General features: G+C 38.5%; 1 protein-coding gene across 5 annotated transcripts in view; it reads left to right on the top strand.

Moving 5' to 3' along the window:
- DACH2 (dachshund family transcription factor 2) overlaps nt 1-18,249 on the top strand; it is a 266,533-nt gene that overhangs the window by 131,346 nt on the left and 116,938 nt on the right. For all 5 annotated transcript variants that reach the window (XM_085230818.1, XM_085230817.1, XM_085230816.1 and 2 more), the window contains one exon: nt 1,329-1,444. In XM_085230818.1, coding sequence (XP_085086944.1) covers nt 1,329-1,444 — 116 coding nt within the window. The remainder of the gene's footprint in view (nt 1-1,328; nt 1,445-18,249) is intronic.

The raw sequence follows: 18,249 nt of genomic DNA, 5'->3' as shown, positions 1-18,249 counted from the left end.
TGAAATGTCTTTGTGGACTTGAAGTCATTTTGGAAATGCTCTCTATTCAAACCTCATTCATTGTTGCAGCTTAGTTACTTCATGCAGTGTTTCACTATATTTTGTCAGGAGCTCTATTATTCAGCAAAGCAAAAATTGTTTTGATCTAAGGGAAGCAGGAGTACTTCGGCAAACATTAGGAGGTTATATTTTTATTATTTGTCTTGGGGAAGTTGATTCAAATGGTCTTTGCTCTGTAAATCTGTATTGTGGTAGCTGTATAGCATGGTTTCATGCAGGCATACTGACCTAAGAGATGAATGTGATAGCTAAAAAATAGATACTGTAAATGAATATTCAGATCTTCAACATTTTGGATTAAAAATCACAAGCATAATTCATAAGGTGGTTGGAGATGGGAGTTTTTGACAGGTTGGACATTCTTGGTTTAACCTATGTGTGGTGGTCAAAACCACAAGTCAATCTGTGAAGTAGACAGCTTTGGAAAAGCTGAATGTTAAATTAGTGCTGAGTCTTCAGAAATAGGCTGTTACCTGCCATGATTCAGAACATGGCAGTTAATATCATAAAGATTGCATTGTGTAGAAATTTGAGTCAGTGTGGCTTTTCAGCTTGCATGGTGCATGTGCATGGGGGGCAGTTACTGCTGAGATCTCTCTGTTAGTGACCTGTAAGAGCTGGGAAACCTTGGCTAGTACGTGGATTGTAGAGGTGCATGTGGGTATGCCTCCTTGAAGCCAGGCTGGCTGAGATGCTGTGGAAGCGCCTGGAAACAGCGGTTATATTCAATTGAATCTGAGCTAATAAATTCCAGTGGACCTAATCTGAATGGCTCTGGTGTCCCCCCAGTCATTGCATCATTAATCTACGTTACCCAAAAACCTCCGTTTGTGAGATGAGTAAAGCATCTAGTTGCATTTTCAAGACTTCACCCACATGCACGTGAATCTCTTGTGCTCCATTTTGCAGACAGGAATACTGAGAAACATGTATTAGCAAAGTAGTGATACGTTAGGACTAGAATCTGGATTGATTTGTTTTTGCTATTTTAATGGAGCTAAAATGAAAGTTTTCTCATCATTTATGTGACGTAGAGCTCACGACTGTGTTAACTATAGGTGCTGTTTGACAGCGTATTGTTAGTTCATTTGAAATCTATACAGTTATTGTATGCTTCATTGACTGAGGTTTTTTTTCCTTCTAGGCAAGAACTGCTAATATAATCTTACATATTTTTGATAGTTTGCCTATTTTATACATATATCATGTATAGTAAGCAAATATTTGAAAAATAAAAAGCATTTTCATTTCTCTTCTTGTTTCATCAGCTCACGGCCAGGAAGACCCCCGAAGCGTTCACTTGGAGTTGCGATTCAGGAAAATGCACGTCTTCTGCCCCATGGAGTTCCAGGCCTCTTATCACCAGGCCTTATCTCTCCGACAGGTAATAAAATCCATCAGATGATCAGCCTCATCTCTTCATACTGCACAGCAGTTAAAATAAACTAATATTGATCCAAGTGCCTTGTCCTTCATGGCTTTTTCAAGCTTTAGCAGAGGTTACATTATTGGATTTTTTGAGTGTTCATGAAAATTCTGTTTTGTTGCTGCAGTGACTGAAATCTAGTGGATTTGTAATTTAGTTCTTTATTAATTGTAATTTCCTTACAGGAAATTCCATTAAATGTTATTTTAGTAGAAGGGAAAAAAAAAAAAAAGTAGAAAATGAGCAATTGTTTCAGAGAGCCCTGTAGCATGCATTTCTTCCTTTCAAATGCATGTGTGTTTTAGTTCTCATGGGATATGAACAGCGTGGCTAATGTGTATTGTGTTGTAACATTGTTAATGTATGCTGGGAAGATAGCAAAATGCTTTTAAGAGCTGTAAAAGAAACACTCAAAAAACAAATAAGTTCACGTTACCACAGTAGATTCTATTTTAATAATCTACATTAAATATCATAATAAAAAAAGAAGCATAAAAACGTGAAATTACAAGCAATCTCTACTCAAAATGTAATGCATGGTGTTTTATTCCACTTTATTAGTCAAGTCTTAAGTCCCTAATTAAGCTATTTTGATGAGTATTTCAATTTTTTTTTAATTGATGGTATGCCAAAGACAAACGAGTTTATTTTGGTAATAAAATCAAGAGGGTACAGCTATATTGACAGACTATATTCCTAATAGTAGTTATTTAAATATCCAAGAGGCTTAGCAGTTTTAGGATTACTATCAAAGTCCAGTGTAAACATGTTGTATCTCTAACAGCAAACTTAAAGGTTTTAGCGGAATGCAGAGAACAGCTCACAGCAATCATAGAATTAAGCGTTTGTCTCTAATGCAGTGACTGTGGTCTCTGCTCACAAAACCTGTTGCAGTGTGATTGAGTGCCTCAGTGGGTCCCAGTGTTTTCAGCCGAGTGACAAAGCTGAGGTCTTTGATTCCTCCTACAACTCCAAGCATCGTGACAGTTTCACAGAGAACCAATAACCCTTTTCTGTGAAAATGGAAATAAACATTCTTAAGCAATAGTCAGAGAAACCCAAAGTAGTTAATGTAAGTATAAAAGCCTTTTAGTACAGCCAGATGCCACAGTCAAACAAGTGCAACTTCACACACTGTAAATACATGCAGCAGAGTTTGGGAATTGTATGTTTACTCATAACTAACAACTGACAGTTTTAGTATCTCTGTCATGTACTTAGCCCAGGAATTTCATGGGTATTTAATTGTTTGGATTATTACCAATAGACAGGAGAGCACAAGAGTCACCATACTTGTGAGAAATCTGGAATATTGCATAGTGCTTTTCCACCTTTTTTTAATGCACGTTACCGTGTTTCTTTAAATTGGAAAATATTTGGCAAACTGTGTTGCACAGTAAAATAGAATCTAGACACAGCGTCTCACATATATTAAGTATTACAGTGTTTGAATAAAAATGTTTAAAGCGTAGTTATTTCTAGACTTTGACTTTTTTTGTAATCTGAAGCGGTGACTGGGACATATCCCACTTCATTTACCTTGTGGAGGATTGTGTAAGGAGATTGCCCCCAAGTGCTGCCTTTCAGCTGAGGCCCAGGGTGGCTGCATTTCTGACCTTGTGAGCTGTATGTGAAAACCTTTGTGTGACCAAATGGCAGAAGTCACACACAAACCTCAAGCAGCTGAAAGGGTGTTCTGCAATTAAGTTGCAGAGAAGAGAAAACACACAATTCCAAAGCATCACAGTCATTGAGTGCTCAGGTGAGATGGATCCCTGAGGGTGAAGCGTCCTGTAGCCAGCCCATGGCACAGGTGCTCTGCACCAATGGCTGTGTAGTCTCAGCACTCAGGACTCAGAACCCCTGAAGTTTTGGTCTTGTTTTGTTCATAAAGAAAAGCAGCATAGAGAAAGTTGGGGTAAGTGCTGAGTAAGGAGGGGTGCCAGAAGAGTCACTTGTGAACTCAGTGGGGGATCTAAGCTGTTGCAAACTTGATGGAGCACCTGGGATATGAAGCCTCCATTAGCTTTATTTATATCTGTTTTCACTTAATTACTGTCTGCTTTCCTCTGGTTGCTTTCAACACTTCTGCAGTTGGATTCTTTCCTTTTGGCTGAGTTAAGAACAAAAAACATTTTAACACTTATTAAAGAATGAAGGTTTTTCTACCCGACTTCTGAGTGGTGGTTAATAGAGTAAAAGTTGCAAGGATATTAAAGTGTTGTGTATCAGCCAAGTGTTAATTTACTTATTTGGGATCTCACTTGTATATGGTTTGCAGATGGTTATGTTAATCTGCCTACAATATTTAAAAAAAAATAAAAATCAGACTCTCTCTTCTTATGTTTTTTTTTTTTTTTTTTTAAGACATTTTCTGATGAGACCAAATTACCATCAAAACTGTTTTATTCTTCAGATAACTCATTTTGGTAACAGACTCCATGTTAGCAGATGTAGTGTGATTCATCCATCCATTTCATTTTCTAGTTTTGCCTCCCCTTTAGCCTATGGTTTCATTCAAGTGAAGCAGTGCTGACCATACGTGCTGTTGGTTAGATGGATACGTCTCAAGAAGTTGCTGTTCTGGCCATAGAACTCAGATCTGTCTGTAGTGTGTATTACAGGAATGATGATTAGCAACTTCCTGCAGACTTGGGTGAGCCATCTGCGTTTCCATTCCTTGAAATGTGCTGTTATTTTCATCACCCATTTGGTTTGTGTCAGTTCAGTTTACATGGTCATTTTCACATAATAAACAGGTAGTTAAATTAGGCATACTGCATTTCCCAGTGCAGAGTGTAATTTTTTACATCTTGGCAAAGAGGACTACAGCTACTCTCACGTGCAAGAAATTGGGAAAGCAGTTTAAGTGAAGCATCTATGTTTTCAAACATTTCCAGCTACCTTCTGCCTTTGGGGAATGGGAACGTTTGAGGACGAGGCTGGAGCAGCAGGGTGGCTAACCCTGCAGTGATTGAGAACGATGGGGCAGCGTGCCTGGGATGCATGCTGATGGGAAGGGCTTGAGCAAGCAGCACAATGACCCTGCCCAAGAGCTGATATTTGAGTACTGTCCATTTTGCATTAGCTTAGGAGAAAGTGTTGTGCTTCCTGTATTCTTGTAGGAAATGTCGAAATCAGCGTGGTGCCCCTGCCTGCTGTGAGGGCAAGGGAAAAATCCCATATGTCAGTGAGGGACAGTTATCAAAGGCTTTCTTCATTTTCTTCACACAATGCAGTGTGATGAAGTGACATTAATAGGAGATAAAGCGTTTGGGTTTTTTTTGTTAATGTACAGGGCTTTGTCTTCAGTATATCTTAACAAGACAGTTGGGACTTACTGATGGAACTTTTAGGCTCCAAAGCAGCTGTTTACTGTGTGCAGAGAAAGTGAAATCCATTATGTTACTTAAATCAGTAGTTCAGAAAACTGTTGATACAGAGTGAAGCTGCTAGAGAAGCTGGATCTTGTCATAGTTGTTCTGCCTGTAATCTAGCTCATACCCAAAGAGGTTTAAAGAAAGCACTATATGAAGTCTTCATTACAGATTTTTCTCTATTCAATGTGTTGAAACACTACTATTATTTCTATAAAATAAAAACAGATAATGTTTATCTGAATAGCTGTTTGTCTAGAGTTTATAAGAAACAATAATTAAAATGTTGACTCGTTTGTGCAGACATGAACAGTTTTTCAGTGTAATTTTAACTTAAAAATAGTTAAGAATGTTTGAACTGCATAGTTTCAAGATTTGATATTTCAGTGAAATTTCTGTTGTAATAGATAAACCAGATAACATCACTGTGGGAATTAAGCAAAAAACACCATACAGGAGAATGGTAACTTTGTGCATTACTTCCATTCAGCAGTGCTTTTTTAGCAGTCACTCAGCCTTTCCAGGGAACAGAGAGACAGCAATATTTGCTGTAGTGTTTGAGCACTTGTATTGGTTGCATCTGTTTAGGAGGAATGGAAGCGGCTAGAGGCTTCTAACACCTTTGATTCCCAGTTGTTTGTTATGGAGGTGAGCACGTGGCCTCACAACAGAGCCCTGCTGCCTGTGGGAACTCCTCTGTACCACTGCTCCACAGGTCTCCTCCTTGTTGGCTTTTTTTTTTTTTTTAATATGAGTGCAGCCATAGTGCCTGTGGGTCTGTCCTGCCTGTGGAACTGGAAGATGTGCCCAGGGTTGAGGAGCAGAGCAGCATGGACATCCCTTAGGAGAGGTGCAGTGGGACTGAAGGCAGCAAATCCGCTCCATGTGCTCGGAGACCAGCAATGCCACAACCAGGTTCTGAGGGTGTCTGTGTTCATACTGTAACGTCTGATATTAAGAAAGCTACTTGAAGAATAAACATTCATTCAGGGTCTCCTAACAGTAAATTTATGGATTGATTTCACCTCTTGAGATGTTAGATGTAGGGCTGCTGTGGCTGGCAGCAGTCCTAGAACCTCTGAGAGCAGACGATCAGGGAGTTAAAGGGAACATTTTACTTTCTCAAAATACTTCACTGAGCATTTTTGTATGTTTACATACTATTTCTGCAGCTCATTTCACTGTCTACCATAATCCTTTTTTTTTTTTTTTTTTTCAGTTGTCATAGATGTCACTTTAAAGTTCCATTTATAATGTGAAACATATGTACAACTTTGTCATTGTTGGCATTACCTGGCTTGGTAGAAATTATTATTTTTAATCGAAGGCAAACATACTGGTTAAGGATACTGCAGCACTTCCCTGCCAATGGGGAACATTAACAGTTTATAAATTGTTCTTGGTGACAATTCAGCAGTGAATTACTTTGATATATATGGCTAATAAATTAATATGATTAAGTTAATGAGTGGTACAAGTGTTGCCAAACTCCACTCGTCGGGCTTTTAATGCTGCTCTGCATTTGCAGCTCTAGCTTCCCCCTGTGGTGAGAGGATCAGTGCTACCTACGCACTGTCATTGTGATAAATGGCATATCCCACAGTGCCCTGCACTCCATCTGCTGTGTCCCCAAAATGAGAAATATTTTATACAAATCACACACTCAGAAGCTCAAAGGACTGTAGAAAGATCTGTTTTTTCAAACTGTAATAAAAATGCATACATCTCTTTAGCAACTCTTCATTTTTACTGTCATAATGAATGCGTATAGCTTTGGGAAATGAAAACTCATGTGAGTAACATAGGAAAGTTATCCACTGCACAGTAAAGCTGACAAATAAGTTACACGCTCACTCTTTTATCATGAAATGTTCCTAGATAAAAAATGATGTTAGAACATCCATTTAACTGGATTTTAAAATTAAAGACCGCATATGCTGCATGATTGAGTACCACCCCATCTTGTGCCAGCACATTTCTGTGCTGAAGGGAGCATGAATTCGAGTGAATGAGGAATTTGGGATCGTATCATTACTCTTTAAAATACAGCCATTCACTAGAGTTCTGATGATCTGAGTGACCGTGAGTCACTAAGTTCCCCTTTCCTTCCCTGTTTTAATATTTTCTTTCTTTAGAGATCCATTTTTAGTGTCTGATTTATCTGTGTAGGACATTAGGTTTGTGATATATGAATACTTAAAGCTGTTGAGAATTTACTGAATTGTTAACCTTGTTGTAAATTTAATTTACACGTAGCGTCAGCTACTAATTATTGTCCAAGAAGTGTGAAACTCAGTAATACACTTTCATTTGTAAGCATTTGAAGATTTTTATTTTTTTTTTTTAATCGATACTACTGAATTTATCTTTTGAGATGACAAAGTTAGGCTAAAATGGTCACATTAAGAGAATTAAGACTGGATTCTCTGGGCAAGTAAGGCAGGTCTGCTCACAATTTGTCTTGTTTTGCCTGTGGAAGGGAACTATTTGAAATCATTGGTGCAAGTATCGCATAGCTAACAAAATCAGCACGTTTTCATCTGTCTGTCCTTATAATCTGTGACATTCTTTTCTACCAATTTTTTTCTTAGCCTGATGTCCTAAGGCATTGAGGTCTATAATGATCCTAATACCTCTCTGCCTCTCTCCATCACATCTTTAACTGCCTTTGGAACTAGTTGAGCTTTTTTACATTGTCGTGAAATGTCCTAAAGCAAAAAATGGTAATGGGAGATATAAAAGATTTGTTATCTTTAGCTCTTTCTGTTATCTGGAGGTTTGATTTGACAATAATAGCGGGACTGTTGTAACTGAAGATTTTCTCTTAGGTTTTATTTTTCTACGTGATTGTATGATTAATTTGAACAATTCTATTCTGAAATGTTTTTCACTTGGTAGCTTTATCCAGTATCACATCAAATGCACTTAAATGCCTTATGAATGCTTGTGTAAGAATCCCAGACAACTGCATGTTTTATACATTCTTACATTTTAATGTAAGGGTCTGATTTTCATTTGCTGAAGTTATGATGTTATTGAATAATTTTTATGTTAATACTAATGGAGGATGGCTTTCTGACATAGCTGGTTATGGTCAATGAGCAAGTCATTGAGTGCATGTAGCCAGTAATCGTCTGGTAACAAATCAAGCTTCTTCAGATTTGGGAGTGTTTCTTGGGGTGGCACATGATTCGTGCATTTGTAGCAAATTTTGTACTAGCAACAGAACTAAATTTTCTGGAATATAACATCAGGGACAAGAAGCATAGATCCTTACTGATTGTCTTCCTTGCTTTAGATTTATCCAGCAGTATTTCAAACAACCTGGTAAGCTCAAGCTAACTGTGCACAGGTTTTATTCCTATGACTTGAAAGCTGAGGTCTGTCAGAGGTTATAAACAAAAATTTAATTGTAGGATATATTTAAATTGATACAATTGTGACTGGTTTGATGATACATGCCTGGTTGCGGAAAAATGTTGATTCACCATCTATTTACGGTGCTAAAATCTGCTGTATTCAGGTTTGTAATATTCTTTTAAAATGCTGCATTCACATCTAAATTAGATTTGAGTAGTGCAGTTTCCCATAGGAAAACTTAGGCTGTATTTTAGTAAAATTCTTGGTGAAGCAACACTGTTACAAGTTGTTCAAAAGTATTAAACGGGGAATTAATCTCACTGGATTGAAAAGTAAGCATGTGCTATACCTAAATCCAAGTATTTCCATAGCTATAATTCTGGTCAGGGATTAAGTACTTCCAGTGTTTAACAGCTGCAGTGCTTCAGTCCTTGTCTTACAGACCTCTGGACTCCTAAACAAGCAAAGTACTTAAGTGTGTTTTTAAAAATTAAGCACCTGAGTAATTCCACTGATGTGGGTTGCATTACTTGTTTGCTTTAATGAGTGTCTTACTATTTATTAGGACATTTTGGAGATCATGTTCTATAAGGATTCTTTTGCGAAACTGAATTTGTGAAGCATGTCAAACCACTCCTAACATTCTGCATCCTTCTGTTGTCTTGTGTGAGCTAGGGTTCGTGAGAAGCAGCAGCATATTATTTGAAAAAAAGATGGAAAAAATGTTAACCAAAAGATTGCTGATAGGGAGTTCACATGGAAGATGACAGTTTTGTTCTCTTTGGCCTCATGGAGCAGTTCAGAGTTAGGTGAGCAGCTAACACTTGTGAGTGCAAGGAGGTGGGTAGAAATCTTGCTTGTCTAAGGAAAGTGGTTTGCAAAATGCTACTGCAAGTTCTTCCTTTTCAAAGTGTTTCCTTGGTGCAAGGCAGTGACAGCCAATGGTCTGAATGTTTTGTTTGCTGCTGATGATTTTTGGAGTAACCTTTGCATTGTGTTTGTAAAAAGGAGAGCATAGCTTTCTGAGAGGACAAATGTTTTAAATAAGGCAAAGCCTGCTGTGTGTGAACAAGAGGGAGGAATGTGAGCCCAGCTATGCAAAGCAGGGAAAAACCTCCCTGGTATTCTGAGGGAGAAGGTTTTGCATACAGTGAGGGCAGAAAGCTGGGATAATTGGTATTAGCAATGAGAGCCGCTTTCCACAAGAGCAGACCTGTGCTGCACAAAGGTGCAGTGGATGCAGTTGATGTTTCCTCCAGGAAGAAGAATGAGATCTTCTTTCAGTCCTTCCCAAGCAGTACAACATGATGCCAAGTGCTGGCAACAAAACAGGGTTCATGAGGAAAGGAAAGCACTGCTTACTGAGCATTCTAGGGAGGCACATGTTTTAATTTTGAAACTATCGTCACTAAAATAGATTTCATTGTCTGATCATCCTCATTAAGTTACTGGAATCATATCACATTTCACTGGAAATATATTCTGATCATATAGACTTCTATCGCAGTTAAAATGAACAGATGTAAAGGAAAACAAGCTGTCTGAATGAGCCTAGTGTTGTACCCTGCCCTCTTGCTGAAGAGAGAGAACCTCTTCATGCTGGTAGTAACTGATCTTATCCTGTCATGGTGTGCCTGTTTGGAAGGTAGCAGGTCTAGAGTTTTGGGGGGATTCTGTCTAGCAACTGTATTTGTCCTCAAATTCATTGCAAAGAAAAGTCATTCCTGGAGCTAACAACCGCTTGTGGCTTGAATGTGAAAAGCTTACTTCAGAAAGAAAAGTATTTTATATAATACATGCCTGAATGTACATGACAGACGTTTTATTAGGAAAGGAAAGCCTTTATTAAAATATAATGATCTACATTGTTTTTATGTAATCTAATGAATTACAGTAAGAGCCTGAGAAATGAGCTGGAAAAGTTAGAGTAACTCTCCCATGAAAGTGAGCTATGATAACCTTTTTGTAATTCTTTTACATGTTGAAAGAGTGTTTCTACACAGACTTATTAAATTAGGCAAGGTCACCTTTTCATTTTATTAACAGATTAGGTTTGCAAGGGGCACAAAGAAGGATAAGAATGGCTTCAATAGGTACAACTGGAAAAGGAAAGTTCAGGAGGGTTATTCATTCCCTAGTGAGCAACACAGCCAGGCTGGTAACAGTGGATAATAGGAAGGCTGAGGTATTCAACAACTTTTTTTGCCTCAATCTTCTCTGGCAACAGCTGTAAATACAGCCCTCAAGCAAATGGTTTGGAAGGTGGGAACTGGGGGAGCTGTGAACCCTTCCTGCTGTAAGCGAAGATAAGATTTGAGACCAGTTAAAGAACCTGTACATCTGTATGTCTATGGGCCCGAGCAAGATACATCCCAGAGGCCAGAGGGAATTCACTGGCATAGTTGCCAAGTCACTGTCAATGACATTTGAAAAGGTCAGATGGTCAGGTGAAGTCCCTGTGACTGGAAAAAAGGCAGCATTGCACCCATTTATAAGAAGGGTAGAAAGGATGACCCAGGGAACTACCAACTTGTTATCCTCCCCTCTGTGTCAGAGATCATGGGGCAGATACTGATAGCTATGATAAGGCATGTGGAAGAGAGGGAATTGGTATCTGCAATTATCTCCAGCATGGCTTCACCAAGGGCATGTTCTGCCAGGCCGACTTTGTCACTTCTTACGATGGTTTAACTGCATCAGTGGACTAGGGAATTGATTTCATCTGTCTGGATGTTAGTAAGGCATTTGACATGGTCCCTGATTGCATCCTTCTCTCCAGATTGGAAATAGAGGGATTTGATGGGTGGAGTGCTGGGTGTTGGATGGATGAGGTTGTGAGATTGTACCCAGAGAGTAGTGGTCAACGGCTCAACATCTGAATGGAGATCAGTGATGAGTGATGTCCCTCAGGGGTCAGTACTGGGACCAGTGCTCTTAACTTCTTCAACAATGACATCAACAGTGAGATTGAGTGCACCTTCAGCAAGTTTGCAGATAGCACCAAGCTGCGTGGTGCAGCAGACACAGCCGAGCAACGGGATGCCATCCAGACAGACCTAGACAGGCAGCAGTGGGCCCAGGAGAACCTCATGAGATTCAGTAAATTCAAGTGCAAGATCTTTCACCTGGGTTGTGGGAACCTCTACTATCTGTACAAACTGGGGAATGTAAGGATGGAGCTGGATAGGATCTGGAGGTACTCGTGGATGGCAACCTGGATATGAGCCAGCAGTGTGCCCTTGCAGCCTAGGAAGTCAACTATATCCTGGGCTGCATCCAAAGCAGCATGGCCAGCGGGTTGAGGGAGGTGATCCTGCCCTTCTGCTTTGCTCTGGTGAGACCTCACCTTGAGCACTGCATCCAGATGAGGAGTCCTCAGTGCAGGAGAGATGTGGACCTGTTGGAATGCATACAGAGGAGGGCCACAAAAATGATTCTAGGGCTGGAACACCTCCTCTAATAAGGCCAGACTGGGAGAGCTGGTATTCTTCGCCCTGGAGAACAGAAGGCTCTGTCTAGACCTGAGAATGGCCTTTCAGTATCTAAAGGGGGGCTGTAAGAAAGGAAGGGACAAACTATTTAGGAGGATCTGTTGTGACAAGACAAGGAGAAATTGTTACAAATTGAAAGAGAGGAGATTTAGATTGAACATAAGGGTGAAGCTTTTTTTACAGTAAGGGTGGTAAGACAGTAGAACAGGTTGCCCAGCTTGGTGGTGGAAGCTCTGTCCTTAACACACATTCATAATCAGGGTAGACCAGGCTCTGAGCAACCCTTTTTGAGCTGTAGGTGTCCCTATTTATTGTGGAGGAGTTGGACTAGGTAAACTTTAAAGGTCTTTTCCAGCTGAAATGATTCTATCATTATGTGGTCATGGATTTTCATACTGAAAAATGTGGATAAAAGAAGCATTAACTTATATCAAGTAGAGAATAGGTTGTAAAAATGTGAAATCATTTAAGACAACTTGTGTCTTTATTTTTACTGATGCACAATTGTTCTTAAAAAAAAAGCTTAATTACTGTTTTTCGCATTTGCATATTGATTGAATGTGCTTTAATAATAATGATATTTCTAAGTGGATTATCTTTCCTGACTGGTGGAGTGTTAATGTAATATTTGCATAAAGGGAAAATACTCCACAGTAATACAGGATTCTGTTCTTTTAACATACAGCGTGCAGTCATTACTTTGAAAGGTTAGCTATAAATAATAACCAGTGAAACTGGTCATGTGCTTGAAGATGAACACTTTTATTGCATTTACCAGTCTTAACCCTGTTCAGTAGGCAGGAATAAAACTAACGTCATGTCATCCAAGTTGCCTTCCCACATCTCCGCATGTATATATATACATGGATAAGGTAGAGTACTCTAGGTTATAGGCAGTAACATAAAAATATGTATGAAAGAGAATTATATTTAAAAGGTGTTACATAGATTTAATGCAGAATCTTGCTGTAGCTGTTCATGAATAATTTCAGTCAAGTCTAATTAATACAGAAAATGTCATGTATATTTCCGGTCTCTGAGAACTACTTTTTTTTTCTTCTGTATTTGCGTATGTCAAAAATAAGATTTAAGAACACACACAAAACAAAAGCAAAAGTAATCCGTAAGCTGTTTGGTATATGTAATAGAACATCCCATCAGCAGCCCCAAACTTGGAGTAAATAAAGGAGCTAATAGGGTAGATTACTTTCATATTGCATATGTGGTTTCAGATGAAAAAAATGTACAGATGCTGTTAAATGCTGCTATCGTTAACAGCTCAGTAGTTCTGCACACACAGGCAGAAAACACTGTTCTTGCTACTCGCGGCACGCAGGCGGAGTGCAGCAGAGTGCAGTTGACTTGGCCCTGGCAATCGCAGAGCAGGTGACTTGATTACACTGAAATCAGGCAGAAAATGTCTTCTTCTGGCCACTCGAGTGAATCAGTCAAATTATCGAGTGGCAAAACTAATTCTGTGCCTTGGGCCATCAGAGCTGCCACTTCCTATAAGTCAAGCCTTCATTTAGTGTGAAATTGTTTTTTATTTTATTCTCTTTCATTTATTATGCTTATTTCAGCTAATCCACTTAGTGAATGTAAATTACTTGGTATAGCAGAGCTGTTTCAGATGCGCAGCCTTCTCTTGGTGCACTGATGAAATATGAGTGCTCTCCTTTTAAGGAACTCCCAGCTCTGTTAGGTTAAAAGTAGTGTTTTAGTTTTTCAATGGTACTCAAATGAGGAAAAGAGTTTAAATGTAATATAAAATTCACATAAAGTGCATTTGTCTGAGCTTTCCTTTAAAAGCAAATATAATTCACGTGGGTCATTGTAGGAACTGGAAACAAATCTACTATGAACTGTGGGTCATTAAGTACCAGATAATTTGAAAGAGTTTAACAGAACAACTTGGAGAACACTGAATATGGTTTTCAGCATCAAAATACTACCTTAAATTCTGGCAAGAGAAAAAGGTATGATATGATTAAAGTACACATGCAGGTGATATTCCCTAGGCAATACTTGTGTTATGTGTTTCTGTCCAAATGGCAATCCCTCATTTGACTGTACCCTCTGGTACACAGCATTAACATTTTCCAATAAAAAAAAAAGAGCAAAACATATGGAGTCTTTTACTTCAAGCAAAGAAAAAATCAAAAAGAATAATGAGAATAAAACATAAAATGCCCAGGGTGATGGGTAAGGCACGTTACAGGGATTTCCTAGAGCAGACACTATGAGAGCAGAAGAACAAAAGTACCTACAAGGTGACTCCTGCAAGCATCTGAGTACGGGTTTCCTTTATGTGTAAGCTGAAAAATACGTACATACTTACATATATGCACATATATATATAAACATATGCTAAAAAAAGGAGATGTGGTTCAGCATAAACCAGATACATTGTTTTAACTCACATGCACCCATTGCTCTGAGCTGATAAGAGTCTTGAGCAGATATGAAGGGACTTGAAAGTTGGAAGGAAGTAATCAGAACCTCAAAAAGAAAAGTTGAAAGGATCATACTGTGATTAAGATGGATGCATTGCTGACAGTGTCAGACCAACAGCTGCTAAATCTAGGAGACACTTGAAAGAGTCTCTCAATTTTGTTATATATGGGAGTCGATAGGTTATTTGGGCTAAGAACACCCTATTATTCAAATTTAGCTGACCCAGAAAGCCATGACATCTTTCAGTGGCAATTCAGAGGGTTTTGCCATTTAGGTAGTGTTTTTTGATACTTCCTAGTACAAAATTTTTCTGTGTAGTCTCATATGACATATGTATATATTGATCTTGGTTTTTTTTCCTGAAATGTATTAGCTTAGTCTGTATGAGGCTTCAGAAGGCTATTTTTGTACTTGCATCTGGTTAGATTGTTAATAAGTTCTCACTTGGATCTCCTTTTCAAACCTGTAAAACATGATAGCAGTTAACCAAAATTACTTTTGCCATTCTGTTTTGGAGCTGCTTCATTATCGTTTTTGATTATGGGTAATATTTTTTTTTATACTAGCTTATTAATCCTATATATTAGATAAGTTTGAGTCCTAATCCTGCTGAGAATTTGTATTCATCGATTGAAGGCTTTCAGTGTACGTAGTGCATAAGAAAATACCCTGAGAATAGCTTTTTTGCTCATTGATATGACAATGTCCTTCCTTTTCTGATATGTCTCTCTTGATCTCCATTTTTCATTGCAGCATATTACTCTGCCTTTCCTCTTTATTTTTTTGTCCTTGACTTTTATGTCTACACGACAATTTGTGTTGACCTTGAGGTTGCCCTCAATTAGCTGAACCATTTCTGTATCATGGCCCACACCAAAATCCTGTGCAACGTGCTTTTTACTTGAAAGGCAGAGCCATCCTAGAAACTGTTTCGTGACCGTTTTTCTTTCCCTTTCAAGTCAGTGTTTATTTCCAGGCAATAAAAAAAAGGAGTGATACAAAAGAGATAGAAATCGGAAGCAATAAATCATAAAGGCACTTCTGGTAGGTTTCCTGTGTTCATGCCTCCAGTGTCTGTGCCATCTGCAAAAAGAGGAGGATTAGAAGAGGTTTGGATGAGGTATATAAATCTTATCTCTGAAAGTTCAGGAAACCTCTCAGGATCCAAAGGATGGCTGCCAGGGATCAAGCACAGGAATTTGACAGGTGGAATGGTGGGTTAAGCTGCCTGCGTGTTTGACCCTAAATATTGTGGGTATTGGATTGGCTGGGCTGCAGCACATTAAGGGTTCTTTTCTCTGCCACTGCTGACGGAAATCCAGGAACACTGTTTGTGTGCATCCTGCAGCTACACGTGGTTGCATCCCATCCTCCGGGTTTGGAGGCCTGAGTTAGCTAGTCTTCCTGTTAGGAATGTGTTGTTTTCTTAGTTTGAGTAATTGTATCCAATCTACAGAGAAAATACCTGTGAGCAAAAGGATATATAAATATCTTACTTAAGTTAGTTTTAATTTTGCTTAGTATTTTGCTTAGTGTGTGAAGGAAGATAACAAGCCTTTCCCAGGGCTCTTAAACATGAGAACTTAAAGGGAATGCTTAAGGCATCTTCCAACACAAGGTGCATGGATGCTGGCAAGGGAAAGGTCTGGAGACCAAAATAGGGTCTTCTGGCATCCAGTCCCCATTGTTCCATTTTGCAGTACATTTGGGTTCTGAATTTTGGATGAATTACTTTTCACTTTTCTTTTTACTTCTTATTTCTTCTCCTCTAAAAAGATATCAGCTGTTGGTTTATAGCGCGTGGGTAATGACCAGGTTGGTTAGCCAAGATCTATGAATTACTTTATTGATGGAGAATGTGTAGTACTTTAAGGTCACGATTGGAGGTTGGTGGCCCTGCCTGTGGAGGGGGGTTGGAACTTGCTGATCCTTCGGGTCCTTTTCAACCTGAGTCATTCTATGATTAGACATATCTTTAAAGAATCTTGCATTCAATGAGGGTATTCTCATTGCAGAAAGAGAAGAGTGAAAGCAGACTTTTATGTTGAAATAGTGGTGAGCTATTGTAGATTAATTAAAATTACAGTCCATCAACATTTGCATTCTATTTGGGATGTCAGTTCCAGTAAGCTTTTAAAAAATGTAGTGGTGCAAATGGAGAAGTTTCAGCAAATATTAAATGTAACAGTGAAGACTTTTGTTCCTCATTAAACCATTTCTTGATGTTTCCCGATAGATTTTCATCTAAACACTTGCTAATCCCAGAGCTCTGACAGGCAAGGCCTGCTGAATTAGGCCAACCACTGCTACAAATAGCTACTGCACATGAAACAGTAATCATTGCTTTCCAGTCTATTATTAGATTAACTTCATAGGGATTGCTTTTTTCTCCTGTGAGTTGATGCATAAATGACATGCTTTACCCTCCAATAAATCTAACAGCAGAGTGGCTATGACATGATGTTCATACCCCTTAGTCCCATGACAGATTATTTTTGATTGCTGCAGAAGTTTACAGCAGCTTGAAACCATTAGAATTTAAAGGCATCATTGAAATTTTACAGCGTACCTGACTCAGACACAACTGGGCTAGTGCTGAAGGAAGTTTGTAGGGTATGGGCTCCACTTTGTGATTACTTGTCACAAGGTACCTAGTCACACTGAGCCTGGCTGTCATTCAGAGCAGGTAAATACTCTTACGGTGCTTCACCTTCATGATCTTTCCTTGGAGAATCCAGCTTTCTGTGCATAATGCTCCGAAGCTTGGAACCTCCATCTAGAGACAATGGTGGCTCTTAAGCCTTTGGAAACAGTATTCAGTACAGACAGTGCTTGATACACATCTATGGATGAACTTACTGGAACTTACTGAATTGATGCTGCTGTTCAAGCTCTATAAGGATGTTTTCATAAGTAGAAGTTAGTGTTGTTAAAGGGTGAAGTTCGGTGTTGCTAACATATATGTGCTTTTAATAGTGTTTTTTTTTTCCAGATTTAAGAACTTTGTTTTTTCCTGATGAAACTCAGATAAAGCTCGCAAAGCTCAAGACTCTTCAAATCCAAGGTGTTTACTGCTATTTATATCTCCTGTGAATTAATAACTAGTTGGCTCTGATCTTAAACTGTGTTTATCTATTATTTCATACGACTGTGTAAAATTTGCTACTTTTACATATAAGAAAAACGACTATAAAATTATGAAGTTAGTAGAAACGTGCACCAATTTCCATGGATGTGTGTTTGTACTTATCTAATAATCATCATGTCAGACTGATCTCTAGAGGGTTCCTTAAAACTCTAAATAGATTGCTGCGCTATTCTGTGCAGCTCCTAACAGAATGTTTCGTTTTGTTTCGTCTCATAGCCTGGACAAAGTGATTGAAACTATGTATGTTTTCAACTTGTGGTCTGTGGTAGATATGTCCACTAGATTAAGGTTGGTGAATCTGGTACCAGGTTTAGAGCTAGCCTTAACACAGATCTGCTGTAGCCTCATGGGACCAATATAGTTTTTAAGTAATGCCATAATAGAGAATAAAATATGAAGATAATGTGAATTATACATATTCTTGGAAGCCAAATATGGAATTTTCAAAAGAAAGCTTTACGTTATTTGCTCTGTTTAAAAACAAACAAATAACCAAAACGGAACAGAATACATGTTTAATATTTACATATACCAAGACTCTCACTGAGTTGGTTCTCAGCTTTGCACATGTTGTGGTCATAAGCTAGATTTTTCTGAACGCTTTTTAGCTTAACTGTCCTTTTCTGAGAGAAAATCCACAAAAAGACAATCTGGTAACAAGAATGTTTTGTGGAATGCTCAAGCTCCATGTTCTTGTGTAGCAGTGTGCTTATGATACGCTCTTTTTGGAAATAGGACTGATTCTATTAAGGTAAAATATTTACTCCTTAAGATGTGAATAATAATAATAATGAAAACCTGGTAAGGCATTTGGGATTTCTAAATGCAAACTTTTCCTACAGAACCTAGAGTGTTAAAGACTATGCTCATTAACTCAGGAAAGAAAATTAGTACCTTCTGTACCCAAGCACATATTAAATTTGGTCTTACTAG

Source organism: Meleagris gallopavo, chromosome 9 (genome assembly GCF_905368555.1).
Source record: "Meleagris gallopavo chromosome 9, MGAL_WU_HG_1.1, whole genome shotgun sequence".
Taxonomy (NCBI): domain Eukaryota; kingdom Metazoa; phylum Chordata; class Aves; order Galliformes; family Phasianidae; genus Meleagris; species Meleagris gallopavo.
Note: the sequence above shows the minus strand (reverse complement) of the source record. Positions and strands in the feature narration are given on the sequence as shown.